The sequence below is a fragment of the Folsomia candida genome, unplaced genomic scaffold, assembly GCF_002217175.1.
Source record: "Folsomia candida strain VU population unplaced genomic scaffold, ASM221717v1 Fcan01_Sc001, whole genome shotgun sequence".
NCBI classification, from domain to species: Eukaryota; Metazoa; Arthropoda; class Collembola; order Entomobryomorpha; family Isotomidae; genus Folsomia; species Folsomia candida.
In genome coordinates this window covers 9,177,545-9,196,422 of record NW_019091193.1, presented here as the reverse complement: position 1 = coordinate 9,196,422, position 18,878 = coordinate 9,177,545, and the positions used below count along the sequence as shown (strand labels likewise).

The 18,878-nt window shown below is 39.1% G+C and overlaps 1 protein-coding gene and 1 long non-coding RNA gene across 5 annotated transcripts in view; one reads left to right on the top strand and one right to left on the bottom strand.

Moving 5' to 3' along the window:
• Positions 1-18,878, top strand: part of LOC110859524 (E3 ubiquitin-protein ligase MIB1) — a 53,962-nt gene that overhangs the window by 6,063 nt on the left and 29,021 nt on the right. For all 4 annotated transcript variants that reach the window (XM_035853355.1, XM_022108489.2, XM_022108512.2 and 1 more), the window contains one exon: positions 159-310. In XM_035853355.1, the coding sequence (XP_035709248.1) occupies positions 159-310 (152 nt within the window). The remainder of the gene's footprint in view (positions 1-158; positions 311-18,878) is intronic.
• On the bottom strand, positions 2,706-3,247 carry LOC118436128. Its single transcript, XR_004835228.1, has 2 exons — positions 3,035-3,247; positions 2,706-2,964 (listed from the first exon to the last, which is right to left on the bottom strand). It is a non-coding gene; the product is annotated as an uncharacterized LOC118436128 (long non-coding RNA).

Here is an 18,878-nt window from a genome sequence, read left to right as displayed (position 1 = left end):
ATGGAAGGGTTGGGCAGTGTGCATATTAATTTTTGTCGATGAAATTATGCAGAAATTATGCATGCAAAAACTTTGTCTTGATATGAATGCCGGGTGCCCCGTTTTTTTGTAAAGTATAAATCATTTATTTCTTGAATAATTTTTGTCGCGTCAATCAGGATCTCGAAGGAGACAGTCCAATCCACGACAGTGTATCCAAAAAGAGAGATGATATGCTGAGTCTCCTCTTGGACCACAATGCAGATGTTACCCTAACCAACAATAACGGATTTAACGGGCTCCATCATGCAGCACTACGTGGAAACCCAAGGTAATTTAAATTGTCTTACTTTCTTATGTGTATTAATAAGTTCATACTGATCATTATTTCATGACGAATATTCCAACTCTTTCTCTCAACATGAATGAATGTATGGGCGCAAGTATTTTTCTGATCGAGATAAAAGAATCCGTACTGCTGTCGCATAATGCATTATAAAGTTGCATTGCTCAAATGCTCACTATGTGCATATAGTTGGTTTAAATGTTACATTTTTATAACTGAAAGTGGGTTGGGCGTTTCCTTGGTCTGGAGTGGTTGAAGAAACGAGAGGAAATGGAAGCACGAGATGGTTGAACAAAAGTTTAGCCCAAAAATATATATGAATTAGGAAGGCCAGAGATTTCATTTTCATTAGAGATGAGTTTTCTCCTTGCTACTCTTTTTTCATATCATGGATGGGAGTGTAAGAGAGCGGCATGGTTTTCATCACATAGTGGGAGCCGAATAATACGGTCATGGATACGTTCCCCACACGTATTGTATAGTTTCCACACGACTGCTGTTACCCAACGATAAAATATCTGTGTAACAATGGGAAAGAATTGTCTGCTGCTCCTCCCGTACTTCACCAAAGTAATAATGGTAGAAGCTACGTAGAGATAGGATGGAGAACGCGAGAAAGAGGAAAAAATTCCCGTTAGCGCCTGTAAAGGAGAAGCCATACCATCCCATTTTATTTGCTGCTTGCTTCCACAATTATCGTTAACATTCTGCGAAGAAGTGAAGAACAAAGGCTAATCTTTCAGGTTTATCTTCATTAACTTTACTATTATAGGCCAATTCACCATCACATCGAGATTGTTATCTGCGTTTCTTTCAAAATTTCATTTCAGATTCAGTGTCGCTCTTCATGTCCTCGACTCCATGCACTTGATCCATATTTTTAAACAGTCGCATTATCTGAATGACGGTACTTTTTTGTAATGAATCCCTCCTGAGGGTGATCAAGTAAATGCTTATACGAACGTATATACATATCTACCAACTTTATACTTACATGCATACTTTGTTCCTATACTTTGGTCTGCTAACAAACAACTGAGCAAATTTCTAACCAAATTACGAAATGTTCCAGTGTGCCTGGAAGGTAGACATGAAAGTTAGCGAGCTAGTAGCTAGCTAGAAAGACAACGATGTCGGAATGAGTTGACCAGTAGTAGCAGCAGTCACTTTCTCCTTCTCTGAACGCATAGTCTGCTCCGATTAGTTTTGCACGGAAGTACACTATAAATTTACATCAGGGCAGAGCAGAACTTCAATATGCATGCTAATCAGTCTTCCGTGATTGTTTTGATTTAGCGATGAAAGTCAAGCTCTGAAGCGACTCGGGTAATATTCAACTGGGATTATTATAGAAATGAGAGAGAGAGAGAGAGTTGTGTGCAATGCGCTCAGTTTGAGAGAGTGAGTGACTTGTACCATTTCCGCTAAAGAGTAACAGAGGATTCATTCCTGCCTGCTTTCACTCCTTTTGTACACGTGCCTGGTCTCTCTATTTCTCCAGCTTATTATTATATGGATGGATGGTTGAGGACCAGGTTTGAGTGGTGGCAAGCCAAGCCCTCATTCCAATAAGTGTACAACGGACCTTTTTGACAGCAAGAGAAAGAGAGAGAAACAATTCATCTTTTCCTCGCACGCTTTGTTAGAGATAATAATAATGGTAGTAATAGTAGTAATGTAATTAACCTTTCACTTTCCCTCAGTTATAGTGTGGTAGGTGACTGGAATGGGAATGGGAAATGTTCCCTACCAAACCACGACCGAAATACAAAATGCCTTTGTGTGCTAGTCCGCCTCCGCCTTAGTAGAGGTCTTGTCTACACTGGTTTGTTATGGCGAATAGCCTCAGGAACAACTCGTCAATTTATTTATCCATCCAGCCTTTCCACGTACTTTCCCGTCCAAGTTTTTTTTTTAGAAATCTACTCTACATTTTTACAAGCAGTGCACCAGAGCAGAAATCTGCGTGGCTTGTCAATGATGTGATGTACCAATTTTTTGATCCACCAGTTTGGGCTGGCTTGATCTATCTAGTTTCACGGATTTTTAGAAATGTATGTATGCATGCAGTTATGTCAGCACAAATAATTTATTCTGTTATGGATCTCTTTAGCTCTATTTCGCTTTGGGAAATGTACGAATACGACAAATGTGCAATGGAACACAAACTTTCACTTGCTAGTCGTTGGACGGAGATTGTAATCAGATTGCAATCAAAATATGAGATGAGAGAAGCGTTCAACAGTGAAACGGATGACATATGGACAGCTAATTTTGGTGATTGATATGCAGGAAATGAATAATGGAACGGTCGTTGTATGACACACTGAAGATCAATTACATCACAATGAAAGGATGAATAAGACTCGATCTGAACACGTTTTTAGCTGTGGTAAATGTAATTTTACTGCCTAACTTATCGGATACACGCACATATGTACATACATACATTACATTCATCACTACTACTATCAGCATATTTCATTGCTAAACTTACAGTGTGAGGGACGGGTATCGTGGTAATATGATTATAATGGGCGATAGCGTTGTTGCGAAGCCTTTTTGGTTTTGCATGGGTTCGGCATCATCGTGTGGTTGGCTGGTCGATGTTTATTGGTGAAAGTCGATTTAAATGCCAACTAAGTAAATCAGGATGGGTCACAATATATATGCCTACATATAATCTACATATTATACATGTGTACTTACTGACAACGTCCCGGGGGTTGATGGCAGCATTACAGTTTTCCAACGTTGGTTGTCCGCACATTTTTGAAGCATTCAAACATTCAAGCTCGCGCTGGTTGAATTGGGACCAAATAAGTAAAAACTTGAAATTTAGCCCTAAATCAGCCAGCTAGAGCTGAATGCATTTGTTACGGATGGATTTATATATTGGTTGGTCCGGAGAATTAAGTAGTTTCCTTCGTCTTGTGGTTAAAAGCTGGCTTCTCGAGCTGACTACCCAGATCAAAAGTGAGGGTTGTGCAGGGTCCCAGATGTACCATAAAATACTTGATTGTTGGACTACATATTGAGCTAAAAGTTACTTTAATATGTGGTGGTAGGACTGGTAGGAGTAGGCGAAATGTGTGGTACTCTGAGAATTATACGTTTTTTACTGTTATAAGCAAGTTGGCATGATACACACTTACTCGGAATATCTGAATCTACATCAGGAAAGCCCGGATATTTTGGGTGGTGGGACATTATTGGAGACCCAAAACTTGGAAAGACTCGCGCTTTAATTTGCTTTTCTTGCCAATGTTCGAACTTGTCTCTGCTTCCCTATGATCTCTCCTCTGGGTCCTTCCAGACAAGTTTTCTTGATTAGGTCTGCCTCTGAAATTGATAAAAATAAATCAATGATTCTATCTTTACTTGTAAACGAAGAAATCATAGATCTACAGATTTTTTTAACGTACTTAAATTAGCGACAGGTTTAGCTAAAGTACTTATTTTCGTCAAGCTATATGTGTATATATACCTGATTACATTTTTTTGTCGTATCCTACAAATGCAGGAATTGCAAAATATGTAAAATGGATCAATGATTTATATCTCATTTCATCAGAGCAATGTACACTTTGCAACATGTTGGCCATCTCTTTTACAAGATATTTTGGTCATGTATATCAATAGTATTAGTGAAAGTGAATATCAAGTATGAAGAAAGGGCATTAAGTATCAGAGGCAGGAAACTGATAAAAGTTGATACTTTCCGTTTCAACTCTCACGACTTTCATAACTACATGCTGAGTTTGAATTTACTTCTTTCCCGACTTTGCTTCCTCTTCTCCTTCTTCTTCATGTATCTTACATATCTTTCTTTCCTACAGAACCTCGATTTTCTGGGTCTGAGCTAAAACTCTTCGTATTGATTTTCAGTTGAAATGCCACCCACAAAGTAAAACTACTGCATCCTAAATTCCGTATTAGTTGGTTCTGAATTCTCCTCCAAAAGATCGTCGTCTTCGCCTCCCTTTCTCTCGTTTGGTCGGTATACACACTACGGATGATCAGTGACCGTTTTTACTATTGTCTCAACAAGCCAAACTATCTTTGTACAACTGATAGCAGACAATTTTCGTGTTTTCTTTTGTCTGATATACTTGCAAAGAGAGAGACAGCGGTAGTTTGACTTTAGAGGAAATAAATAAGTCGTTGTTCATTGTCTCCGCTGCGAATTATAACGACATCTACTATCTTAGTAGATTAGCTTAATAATGCTTTAAGCCGCTGCTTTCCTTTTGGAAAATCCTGGTGGATAAAATTCTTTAACTTCAGGTTTAACCTAACTTACGAAGGCTTTCTCTTTCTCCCAACTCTCGCTCGTGTATTTCTTTCCATGGGTTTGCCAGCCGAGCGAGATAAAGCTAATTTTCTATTCGAGTCGTGCTTCTAGCTGCAGTATCTCTTTTTTGAAATTTAGGGTTGGTGTTTAACCAAAACTTTTTCGTGTTGTTGTTGCCCGAACAAAGTTGCCCAAAAGAAGTTCAGAAACAAGAAAAGTCAATGTTGTACAATTCACCTGTTCGAAGGAAGATGCGTGTTTTGCGACGACGGGGTTGGGACGAACTCCATACGTTATGTATTTCTCGCTTGGCACTTTGGTACCTATTCACTTCAAATCTTATTTCTTCAGAATAAATTGGTTGCAAAGTATGAATGTTTGAAAAGAAATGATGTGAATCGGTGGCACTGTCGGTCGTACTTGGAAGATGCTACATAGACACATAATGCTGTTTAAGTAAGTATATCTGGTATTTAAGTACAAAATCGCTACGCTTTCCAAGTACGAGATGGAGGAAGGAAAAGCAGGCTTTGGGTTGTAATGTAGAGAAAGAGAGAGAGAGAGGGAAGTTGACAAAAGCATTGCCGACGGACGGACCGACCAATCGAAAATTCAACAGAAGAAGGGACGAAAGGCAAAAGAAACCCGAGAGATAAAGTCGTGAGGAAGGAAGAACTTTCACTGAGTGCCTCTATTTCCATTCACTGCTTCAGTTCTGCAAGTTTCGTGTGGTAAATTATCCTGAATCATTGCCATGTCTAAGGCCTAAACTTTGAGCGAGTTTCTTCTCCTTGAGTCGTCGTCGCTTTCACTCCAATGTGAAAAAGCACGATTTTCTTCTTCTGCTCACTTACATATACCTTGGTTGCATTATATAAGTGTATCTCAATGAATTGGTGACACTAAGTGTCCTGGTACGTACGTACATACTGCTATGCATCCAGACATATAGATTACGCTCAGTAATTTACCTCTCATGTGTTCTCTGCAAAACTTTAGTTTCTAATTAAGAGAAGCCTTCTTGTCCCCCATTTAACGCAACATGAATGAGCCCGGTGTTGTTTCAATGATGTATGTGCACTATCCAGTTTCGCTATTACGTATATACCTAACGAATGTATATCCAAGACACGAGTTGTTCAAGTAATGAAATTAAGTGTCTTTTTAATTCAATTAATCTTTCTGCCTACAAATGGATGCAGACTTGCACAAAGTATTCCTTGAAATTAGTTGGCTTGTTGTTTTATGCCGATGTTAACAATGGGATAAGAGAGATCTTAATAATAATATAATATAATGCAGGACTGGCTGTAATTGACTGTCATGAAAATTATGCCACGACTGTACAATAACTTCCTGGAGAGAGGTTGGTTGGAAACTTTTTGTGGCTCGGCTACTAAATACAGTGTAATGTAAAGTAATGTTATCTTATGCGCTGTGTGGTTGATTTTTATGAGTGAAAATATCACGAACATACATATATTGCCATTTCGCAATGCTGGTTGACATGAATGGATGGTAATCGAGTTGATATACTGGCAATCGTTTCTTTGGTGGGGTTGTGCTTAGGGTTTGTATGATGAAATAATGAGGGGAGAAAATGGATGAAAATATATGCTTGCTAGGCAGACCATGACATTTATTAAAGATTTCTAGAGCATAAAAACGACTTGGTTTTGATAGGAAAGTTCTGAGTATTTCGTGTGTTCGTCAAATTAGATTCGGGCGTACATTCTACTACTAGTACGGCATTTAACCCAGAATGACAATGTAGAATTAACGAGTTGTTTTGTTAATGGTATGTACCTTGTTATATTATAAGATGACTTTTGTGCAAGTCGTGGGGCTGAGTTGTTGAATGATTTCATGATGAATCAACCCTGATTTTTATATTTGTATGTGAAAAGAAATGTTTTTCTATGATTGTAAGAATTGTGGTGGACAAAATGAACTTTACTGAAGTGACAGGAGAGGAGTAAGAAGGCACGTTGAAAAGAAAGTGAATTGGGCCGAGATGACTCTTCCACACAACAATCACTTTCTGCAAACTCTCATCTTGCGGAAAGTTGTACGTGGTTGTCAAAACCACATCGAGAGAGAAGACGAGTAAGCTTTCGGGCTTTTTCTTGAAAATATGATATCCCAAGGTATTTCTGGAGAGAAAGTTAACGAAGCTTTCCTTCCCCTTCTATCACTCACAGTGTTGATATGTCCAAATTATAAAGGACGTGATCAGACAGTGTACTCAACGTGTCAGTTCGGTTTATCCCATCCTCCTTTTTCTTGGTCTTCTTGTATCGACTTATTGTACATTCTCAACTAACCAAGATCATTCCATTTGATATTGAAACTTGCCTTTCGAATCTAGCCTTTCATTGATGTTGGAGACTATAGCATCAAATTTTGTATGATTGCTCTCCTTAGTAGATCAAAGCTAATGAGTTAAAGTTTATTCCCTACTTTTCTTGAAGATCAATTAAAGGGAGTTCTTACTACCTATGCATGTATGTAGATTCTCTCTAATTTATGTGGAAGAAGTTTTTCATACAGTTCTCCAAATTAGGAGAAAATATAAATACTTTCTCCTAGTTTGGTGAATAATAATATTATTCATTGCATTCTTATTACCGTGCGCTAACGGTACACCATTGTGAGACACATTAAACTTTGAAATGAACGGTGTAGCCATAAATTAGTACATTAACTTTGTGCATGAAAACCCGAACCAAAATGCGTTCCCTTTCGTATGTGCAGACATACATGCATACATGTATGTACATGTGTATGTATGGGCAGAAAAGTACATATGCATGTGAGTGACTGCCATATAGGAAATTCACGTTGTTAAGCCAATGGTTGGCACATTTTCTCGCTTCACAAGGTGCTTTATGGGAAGATGTAGTTTGTGATACGAAACGGACGGTTGACATGAGGGGCAAGTGTTGTATAGCTACTCGGCAAACTAACTTTACATGCATTCTTGGGTTTTACTCGACGAATATATATTAATTTACTGCCTGTGCTAAAGAAAAAGGGTTGCTGCTAGTGTGTTGGGGTGATCGGTCGGTACTAAACAGAAAAGAACAGGAAGGAAAACTAGTTTGATCGAACTTTGCAAGTGAAAGTCGCTTGGAAGTGAACATTTCTGTAAATCTACATGCAAAAGTATTTCTTCAGTAAGTCTGACCGCACGTAAAATATTGGCCACAAATATGCCCACTTAGCTTACAACAATATTGGTATTGACACCAATGCATACGCTTACTGTTTTACTTGGTGGATAAGTTTGGTGATGATGGAGGAAATGAATATGCAGCAGACGTCTCAGCACTTTCTCCAGGATTTTGTCCGACAGTTACCTTCTGCTGCATAGATTCTTGTTCTGACGATTTAATAACTTATCAAGCTGACAAACTCCGAAATGGTTGATGAGTTAAGATGAAAGCTTTATGCAATGTTCACTCCTCACTGGACACAATTTATACAGATTATCTACTGCAATTACAGTTTAGATACGTACAGAGACAAACAGACAGAGTGAGAGGGAGAGCGAGAGAGAGAATATTGAGAAGAAATTGGACAATATATTAATGTTTAAAAGTTGGTACTGGGATGGAGATGAAAATCATGATTTAATCACTGAACGATTAATAAAAACAAAAGAACTGTGTTTTAGAAATCAAAGGAAGAGAACATACGGGGACAAGTTATTTTTATCCGTGTGGTAAGTTCCTCTATGAGTTTGGCTCTGTTTGAAGGAAGGAGCAAGGTTTGAGCAAGTTTTGCTGCAGTGACTCGGGTAAAATCGGATCGTGGAGGAAATTGTAGACTTTGGTGGAGTTGGAATGTTGGTTGGTAGCTCTCTTGCCCCTTTTTGATACGTTGGCGCATGTCGACGATTATGAAGAAAAATTCCCATTTTCGTTCACTGGACCAAGGGGTTATTTCACTCGGTTTTTGCCCCATTCTTTATCACCCACCAGCTTTCCCTTTCTAAACTTTCCAAATTGGACACCAGCACCAGCCTCCAGATTCATTTTAATCTGCATTTCCATTAGATTTCCACACTGATTTCTTCTTGTAAGCGAGCTTTCCTTTGCTTTATATGTACATAATATGTATGCAGCTCAAGTTGGTGAAAGCAAATTGGTGGGTTGGCGGCGTTTCATGTTTTCATCAATCCTCAAATAAATTGGATTTTCCGTCTTCATCAATTATTATTCTACCACAACTCGTAATCAGTATCACTAACACTAATAATACTAATAACAATAGTTACACTAGTCCAATGATTTCTGCAAGTACCGTGGCTTTATGCAGACTGAAAACACAATTATCATTGTCTTCCTACTCGTAGTGCTCCTAAATGCCCAAACTATGGTTTTAATATCGACACGTGATATATTTAATCTTTGTCAGATTTTCCTACCACTACTACTGCATGCATACTTAGTACATGTAATGCTTTTCGGCAGTATCTTCCATGTCGCTTTAACTATTGGAATGAGATGGAAGAGTACGAAATACCACATTCTTCCACATTCTGCCGGAGAAAGGAATGTATAGCCATTTATGGAGGTCTATCGGTTTGGCCATTTGGTGCCTTCATGAATCCGAAGTCTGCAAATGACGGAACAAGGGTAGAGATTTGTTATGGTTTGCCAGCTAGCCCATACAATGAACGCATGCATGTATTCTCTGAAGGCATAATATTTTAGTGTCTTTTGTCATTTGTGCAGCGCATCCTATATCAGCCAGAAATTCCTCATAAATGTTTTGGATTTTTAATCCATTTTTTCGCTTTATGAAGTTTAAAAAGGAATTTTCTATATAGGGTCAGCTTATAATTTTTATAGGTGGAAATAGATACTTGCAACTACCCCGTAATAATTGCAAGTTCATTCTTTATCACAATAAGCCATACCATTAATTCTGGATAGTTTTTTTATATTGTACGTGTACCAGCCTTGGCCATAACGAACGAGTAGAAAGGGCGACTTGGGATTTATTGGATTGCGTAACATAAAACTAGTCTGCTCGTTCTTCTGTAGGAGGAAAAAATGTTTCGCATGCTTTGCTATTGTTGCTGAAATTGAAAATCGCATTTTTAACTATGTAGCAGAGGCTACCAAAGTGTTGGTACAAGGCGTTCAACTCCTCGGTGGAAGTGGGAGAGGAGAAAGCGACAGAATGAGTGACATGGGGGAGAGGAAAGGTCCGACCAGGGTTGAGGCGAAGAATGTGAATGAGATTAGAGAATCAGAGGAACGATGAGGCACAAGATACGTGATTACTTTTGCTCCCGACATTATCGTTTCCTGATCTTCAGGTCGAAAGAAGCAGACTTGAGTAAAAGTGACGCGAAATTGAAGCCAACAGTCACAAGAAATATTAGAAACGGTAGAGAATTTGTAGGATAAGTGAACGGAACTGGAAACGGAATCAAATCAATATGAGGAGTCGCAGACATAGCCTCCGCCAACAAATTCATACTGAACTCCAACAGCTTGCATAATACTGGGCCTGAGCTGGTGGGTGGATGGATGGATGGTGAAAGAATGGTTCAAACGCAGGAGTAGCAGAGTGTGCCAGCTCTGCACGTCCTGTTGGATGTAGCAGCATTGATGTGATGTGAGACGAAAGCATGGATGTTCGTACGTACCAGATCCTATGCACCATATGCATCCATATCAATATATGGTGTTGTTGTCTCTTGACACAGGTTTGGGCTTGGCTGGGAGAAGAAAGTGAGCGGAGCAGCCGAGTGATGGTTTTGTGGCAGACAGGCACAAGAATCGACAGAGGGAAATGAAATGAGAATGTCGAGTGTGGAAAGAGAAAGCGAGTAAAATAAAGTGAGAGTTGAGCTCATTTGTAATAACTGCTGATGGATGCGATCCGCATTGTATGCCGTCTCCCATCCTAGAGCCGGATTTGTCTTTCATTTCTCTTCTTCGACTTTCTGCCTGACTAATGATCCCTCCTCAAAATTACAAATTATGCTGCTCTAGTTGACGTTGACTTTCACAGACTTATTCCATCCCGACCCTCATAAAGCAAAACTTGAGCTTCCGCCGCAAAAATTCGTGCGACTTTCCCTTGTTTGTCACTACCTATATTGGATCTGCGCACATGTAAATTAATGTCTTTGCCTGTTATAACGTTTTGCCACAAGCTGAGTAGTTTCTTAATTTAAAAAAATACATTCGAAATGCTATAGAACACATGTGGACACGTATTTTATTTACAAGGAATTGTCTGTTTGACATTTTTTGTAATACTATCTACCACTAATAATAACGTCTTGTTCGTTTTCCTGTGGATGGGTTCACGACATACAACCGTCTTGCCACCCCTCACTCGCGTTCTTATTTATTGTAACCAATTGTTGACTGATTCCGACGTTGTTGCAGTGAAGGAAAAGCTGATTGGAAGTTAGCCTTTCCAGTTGTTTCTCCTTTTGCTTGATGTTGATTTAGAGACTTTGGGCAGGCCGGTGAGAGTTGAAGGAAAGTGATGGACTCTTGTGAGCTTCAGAGTAAATCCGGCTTTGCCACGAGGAGTTGGGCCCCAGCAGAATAATACACCGACCGACCTGACTCTGGAGATGGTTATGGTCGGGTTAATACTTTCATCAGACCTGGGAATCGATGAGAATTAAGCTATTTTTCAGCATCCTGGTATAACGGCTTTTCGAGGTGATAAATTTAGCGCAGTCCATTATGTTGCCAGTTGGGAGCGACGTTTATTAATTGTTTTCATTATTGGATATTTTAATGACTTGGGTATGACGGAAATTACTCTCACCAAAAGCGACGGGTATCAGTTATGAGGACGGACGAAACTCGTTCAAGTATTGTCGGTGTATAGATTACAATCATAATTTTTTTGCTGTGAGTTATTATGAGTGATTCAATTCATTGTCTCTGTGTGTGATCTTATTTAACTCGATATTAATAATGAATGATGATTATATATTTATATATGTTTATATATGCATATAATCCGGCAGTGTTGCATATTTTATTAGGCAACATTTCTTGCTGCCATTCGTAGGCTCTAGATTAGATTTATCTTGAAATAATCCTAGCTCTAGCGCTCTTGAAATAATGGTGCGGTTACGTAAGATGAAATATATAACAAAATGAGGAAGTCAGTCATTCGATGGTAATAGGGATAAATTGAAATTTGAATGGAAAGTGGCCCATTGTAAAATCTAGGAGATCTGCTACATCTACCTTGAAATTAGATGAGTGTCATCTTCCATCCCTGCATTACGGTTTCCTGCTCATCTGCCTGCATGATAGCATTCTTCTTCTTCGTCTGTGCACCAAGCGTGTGATGGAGGTTCAAGCCCACTTTCTCCTCACACTTTGACTTGTCACACCCATAGTTCGAAAGTGCTGCTTCTTGGTCGTGAGCAAAGTATTTATATGGGAAGATGAGAAGTATGCACGTATATAGCAGATATGTAATATATGTGGCAAATTACTACAAACCCCACACCAGAAATTGTCGTTGGCTCAAAGAGCCATTTAATATTACAGAATATGAAGAATCTGGACGGAGGATATTTGAGCTAGTGGTGGGGAAACCGCACGAGAAGCTGAAACCCACATCCACGTATCATCTTTCTTTCTGTCTTTCGCCACTGCACACGAGGGAGAGAGTTGGAGGATGAGAACCAAGGCTATCCAACAGGGAGGATGAGAAACTATGATCTTTCTCATCCTCTCTTTTTCGAAAAAGACTGCTCAAATGTCTCCCTCAGGTCTCCACCGCAAGACCTCCAGCATGAACCTTTTTTATTGAAGGAATCTTTCTGCCCTCGAAACAAAAAAAGAGCATACTTGGACAAGCACAATACAATGTTTGGCTCTTTGTATTGTTTTGTGGCAAGTTGAACTGGTACGCAGAGTAGCATCGATCAATGTATGACTATGAGTATGTATATGTACATCTAGTGCCTTACGTATCATTATGTACGTACGTATCTATTTTTCTATGATTGTATCACAGCTCTGGTAAAAGCAGTAGCTTTATACACGTAAATATATGTAGTTGTAGTTTCGGTATTAGTATTTGGCAAAAGATTGCATGAAAATGCGCTTTGCAGGAAGAACCAAGTTGGAAGAGGAAACTTAAGTTTATTTTAGTTTGATAGAAATAGCTATTGTACTGCCAAACTTATAAAGCGATCCCGTTGTACATAAATAGTAAGCAGCAGCATGTATACCGCTCTTGAATCCCATTTATATAGCACACCATGATTTCTTTTGGCCATTGTGTCAAGACAGAAGCACCAGAGTAACGCTGTATATTGTAATGTATGTGTTGTTGGAATGGAGTTTGATCTAATGTGAAAAGAAATCGCATCACTCTACCAAATCGAGAAAAGGAAACGTATGGGAAAAGTGAGTAGTGATGGGGGTGGTGTTTGGATCCTGAGATTGTGACTTTGTGTTGTGATGTATTACTTTTGATCAAGAGACTGAGTTGGATGACTTCCACTTTTAAATTGGCTTCTTCGCACCTTCATTTCTCGAGTGTTTAAAATCCAGAGAGAGCGAGGGAGGCGGCGTGTATACGAAACATAGGGATGGGAATAACGGGTATAAGAGCCTGGCTTATTTTCCTGTCCCCCAATGTGACTCGAGAGAAGGAATTGGAAAAGTTAGGTGAAAGTGGATAAAAAACCTGAGCTCTGCAACATCCAAAAATGCTCAGAGTCAAAAATTCCTTCCAAAATCTCCTCGTTCGCCTTCGCTTTCTCGATTGGGTTGGAAGATTGGAAACGCCACGAGTAGTAGAATCCGGACATTTGTCTTTCAGTTATGGGCATACTATTGCAAAAATTTACCGAATCTCCACTCTTTATTCTCCTTATATTTTTGTTGAACACACATTACGATGGATGGGAATGAGAAGACCTGAAAAAAGTAGTTTTGTTTTATGACAAAAAAATCCTGTCCCAACTGGCTGATTTTTTCTTCTTTCCTTGAATTCCCTGTAGAGATATCAAAAAATGAAACAACTTGGACGGGCTGATCTTTTCTTGTCAACCGTTTGTAAATTGTTCCCCATCTGTAAATATGCGTTTCCTCTTAAAGCGTATGTATATGTATGTATATGTATATGAATTTGTATGCAGAAACACATTCAACCACGATTTTGTGTATTATTGTTGATTTTATTTATTTAAACGGGTATAATAATGATGGACTCCAAAAATGCAATAATTGACTGACAGAGAACCTGGATTTGGCATAAGTACTGCATAATCGGTCGTGTGTGGACCATCTTGTTTAGACTGAACGCGACTTTTGTCTCTGTCTCTTTATGGTTTGGATTGGATTGTGTCTATATAAGTGTGAATAAATCGTCAGGTCTGGTTCTGACAAGGTCAATACGCGATTTTAGTTAGATAACGTCATACTAATTCTGAGGGTAAATCACACTTATTGTCCAAGCAAATCATACATTTCCTATTTATTTATTTAAATTTTATACCCAGGTCTTGCCTTGTGTTATCTAAACTTGATTATTACAATGGATATACAATATGTGTACATACATAAATGCCATACTCCAGAACTGTAAATCATAAAATTGACCAACATTTTCTCATGCATGCTGGTTGACTTTCGTTGGGTGCAATAAAGCAGGCATATAATTTAGTTGGTTGTCACGAACCCTGCCGTAGCTCAAGAGTGGAATTTAAGGTGGCCAATGTGTCGGGTCGACAAGTATGCGACGCTATAAGGTTATTTGTACATATATGTCTCGAAGCAGTAGAGTGTGGTCTAACTGAACTACTCTATCTTCTACGGTTGATCGAATCTAATCGTCATGTTCAGCAGACTTTGCAACTTGCAAGCCCCACCATCCCACTGCCCAACAGAGTTAAAGTTAATGACTGTAATAACCCAACTTTCGGGATGCTACATACTTTTCTCTTCGTACTTTCACCTCACATACCTCTAATCTAACTGACTTGGTTGGTGCTTTTTCACGAGGAAGACTGGTTGGGAAATTGCATCTCCATTTGAAAAAGCCATAGTTTTGCTACACGTTGTGATGATTTATTGAACTTTTCATAGTAACTCAAGAATTTCGGAAAGAATGGAGAAACGATTAGCTCATGCCCTACGCTTGTACAAATTATCTTTAGCTCTACCAAAAACTAAAATTATTTCCACTGCCAAATTTATTTTACTAATATAATTTTCAATCATTTATTGTCCCAATAAATATGTAAATGAATGTTCATTGTATGTACATACATCATAGTCTGATATTAACGTAATTTCAATATTTTTCTTTTGTAGGCGAAAGGAATATTTGACTCCGTTTGCTATTTATCTATTCAAAATTGTCACTAACGAACTACCTTATGCGTGCCAAAGTATATAATATACATACATACGCGTGGAGCTTAATGTGAATTTCTACAATAACCAGCATACAGGGCGACGAGAAAGTTTCTCCAACTTTAGGTTTAAAGTTTGCTACGTTTTTATTCGTGTATGACATGTATTAAACTTTATAATCTTCTCTCATTGGGTGACTAGACATAAATTAGGAGAATTTTTCTTTGTAGTATTTATTTCGCGTCCACAACAGAGCCTTCTACTATATGCAACTGTGTAACGCATTGAGCGCAGAAGTCACCAACAATTATCACTTTGAGGTTTCAGTCGCAAAATTTTGGGTACTTTTTTTGGGGTAGTCGGTGTAGTATCTCTAATTTTGTGGTTGCCTTTCGGAGAGACTTCCAGCATGTTTCGTCCGTGTAGAGGACTTGAGACCGTTTTTCTTGACCCCTTCAATCTCTCGTCAAGTTTTAGGCGATCCGTAATATTTGTAACACTCACAAATGTCTTCGCAGGTCATCTGTATGCTGTCTTCCCCTACAGTCTACTCTGAACATATTTTTAAACGATTTCCATGTCAGGTTTCTTTCTTTTACCTACATAAGTACCTAGTACTCTGATTTAGACATTTAGTGATTTTCCTCAAAGACTTTCCTTAATTTTTGGTTATTTGTGCTTTTGTTGTAGGACACTGTGAGTCTTCTGATCCTTCACGATCAGTTGTCTTTCAGCAGTTTCAGCCCACAATTTAACAGTTCTATAGGATATGTTTAAGGGCCGCGAAATTTGGTTAATCCCATACCCTTGATCCAACTGGCTTTTGATCTACACTTTTTTGTTTACGTAACTTCAGATAAAAATAAAAATAATTACGTTTATGTCTGCTATGGGTTAGAAGAAATAAGTTAGTTTTGCGCGTAACCAAAAGTTGGAGAAACTTTTTCGTCACCCTGTACTTATTTTCCTGTCGTCGCCTGCCGTCTCTCATGAAATCAGCTACGTGTGTTTGACTTGCATGCATAATTAGAATTACTCACTCGTTAGATTTGATTTCGGAAAGCGAAAGTAGATAAATTATTCCCGTTCGATCTGCTCATTCTGTATTGGTGAAAGTGGCTTTCCTTCTGCAAACAATCTAAGCGGTGGTGGTAGAGGAGAGAGTACAAGAGGCCTGCTCACAATGGTATTTCGGTATAAGATCGACATGGAATAATATTATTTGTGTCGTCGACGTCGTGTGTGTACAAGCAATGCAGACCGGGCGATAGTCGAGGAGACGAGTTGAAGAGCTCTTAGAGCACAATCAGGAAAACCAAATGATGGGAAAGGCAAGTTACAGTGAAAGGGTGAGAGAGAGAGAAGCTCAAGAGCGATGGAGAAAGAGATGATGTTCAATTCCCTTGGCAGAATCACATGGATTTTCCATCCTTCTGATAGGAATCGAGATCGAAACGATCCAAGTGACCTTTAAGTTTTAGTTATTGTTCGAGCTCTGCTTATCTACTGTGTATAGAAACTTATGAACTTGCCCAATGTTCCATTGTTATTCTAATGATAAATTATTGATGGATTCCTCTTCTCAAGTTGATAACAATTTATAAATGTTAACATCTGGTTTGTTGAATTTGGCTGATATATTATTTAGAACGTGCGTATTGGGTACAAAAATAAGTTGCTTTACCGTCAAAGATTTTGTAGGCATCTTTATTAGACGTAAATATACGTTTGTAAGTGTAATGTTTGAGACTATTGAACGATATAACTCTGATTTGCTCCCATTTTTTCAAAAGTTATATATATATTGGAGGAATGATTTAAAACCAGTATTTTTGCGGCATCAAGATTCATTGTGACGGTTGAAATGAAAATTTCATAACTGGAAGGAAAAAAGAGGATGAAGTTTTGTTCTGTATGGAATGATGGCTGACAAGACAAAGTAAATTGGTTGGGGTTATGTGTTGTGTGGACTGGTGGTTGTTTTCCAGACCAGACTTAAGGTACGTATATCCCATTCCCACCAAAGTCTGGGATGTGTATAGTTACGGATTTCATAAGTCGTTAGTATGCAGAGAATGTAGCAAGAGAGAGGAGGAGAGAAAGCATCGTAGCGTTACCATCCTGGCTGAGAAAGCAAACGATGAGCCTTTTCTTCATTTCACCACATAATGTGCCATACAAATGTGGTGTGTAGAGTACCCCAATGGATATAGGAATTGAGACGCATCAAATTTTCTGTGGGGGTAATCGAAAGCATTACTTCCGTCACCCTTTCCTTAAGCGATTTAGTAAAATTGGTTAAGACGTAAAATTTGACAGCAAGAGAGCACCATCCATTCCACTGATTCACACAGCAGCATCAAGTGAGAGAGTGAGAGTGTTATATATGTCCTCGACCGGAGAAAGTTTACCCTCAAAATGGGATCATTACAATACCATTACACGGACCATATCTTGCCTAATTTGCAACGCGTCTACGGACGAACAAGTGGAGCAGGGCCTGACTGATCCTCTTGAAATATGAGAAATTAGGATTCAAAGAGTGATGTAGTAACGGTTGAATTGTTTGCAGTGTTTGTCTCATCTTCTTCTCATCCAGCCAGCGGTATGTACGCCGGAGTGGGTGGGATTGTGGGTGAGACGTTCCCTCTCCTGCCCTGCTCGTCGTCCTCGTCGTCGTCGTCTTCAAGTATGATAATAATGAGGGTGTAAGGTTGAAATACCGTTTGATTGTAGGAGGAAGGATTGCTACGGATGAGAAGTTGCAGCCATTGATCTGTCTTTCTAGTGGATTTATACCGTATTCACGGCTTGGTTGGTTGGCACACAGAGGAATTGAAATCCAGTTTCAGTGCATAAAAGAGGAAGTAGATCACTCCACCGCCTGCAAACCCGTTCTCATGTCGTGGGCTCTACCACCTTCCACGACTCTGCATGCTCACCGCAGTAGATTTCCTTAAGTCGGCAGGGTTTCCTTCCATGGATTATTGGAAAAAAGGAGATGGAAACAGTACCACCGAGGCGGCTCTCTGTTTCCTTTACGACTACCACTCCTATATTTATTATAGGTACCCGTCTGTACGTTTGTGGCGGCTGATGCTGTATCAATGCTGCTTACTTATACTCGTTAATACTTTCACTCGGCTGGTACTGGCAGAATGGTCCGGAATCCGGTTTTGCATATTTAGTAGTAGTCGCTCAGCCCAGAGTTGGAAGCTTTTTCTGACGTCGAGAGTGAGAGAAGAGCAACACTGCTGGAGAATGAAATGAAACAAGGGAAATGTATTCTTTGTGTTACATCAGCCTTTGTCTCTCCGTCATGCTGCTGCCCAGATTCTTTCCATGTCGCTTTCCAATGACCAAGTCTGGAGAATGGGCTCCAGAAAGAAGAGAGTGAGAAATAGCAAGGGAGAAAATTTGCTATTGTCAAATGCTATCGAGATTCCTCTCTCCTCATCATCCCGTACTGTAAAACTGCTGTAAACATGTGTGGTGCAAGGAGTGTTGTTGTTGTATTATTGCAAGTTGTACATTTTTTTTCTGTTAGCCAAGTGTCACCACCATTTCGAATTTCCTTTTTCTATCAAATTCTACTTTTTGTCTGTCTCAACTCTACATCTTCTGCCGGATATATTCGACTCGCTTCGCTTAGTTTCAGCCTTTGTGTCACTATTGTGTTTGACATTGCGATTGGAATATAAAAATTGTCAGTTTCGTCAAATCTACAATAAAAAAATCAGGCCTGTCTGACATATTGTGGGCAGGGGAAAAGGGGAGCTTTTTCACTATTCGAAGGTTATCATCATATTGCAAAATGAGAATATGTGCGTACCTACAAATGTATACGTAGGGAAATGCGGTCTTGATGTAAGATATTTTGATAGCTATT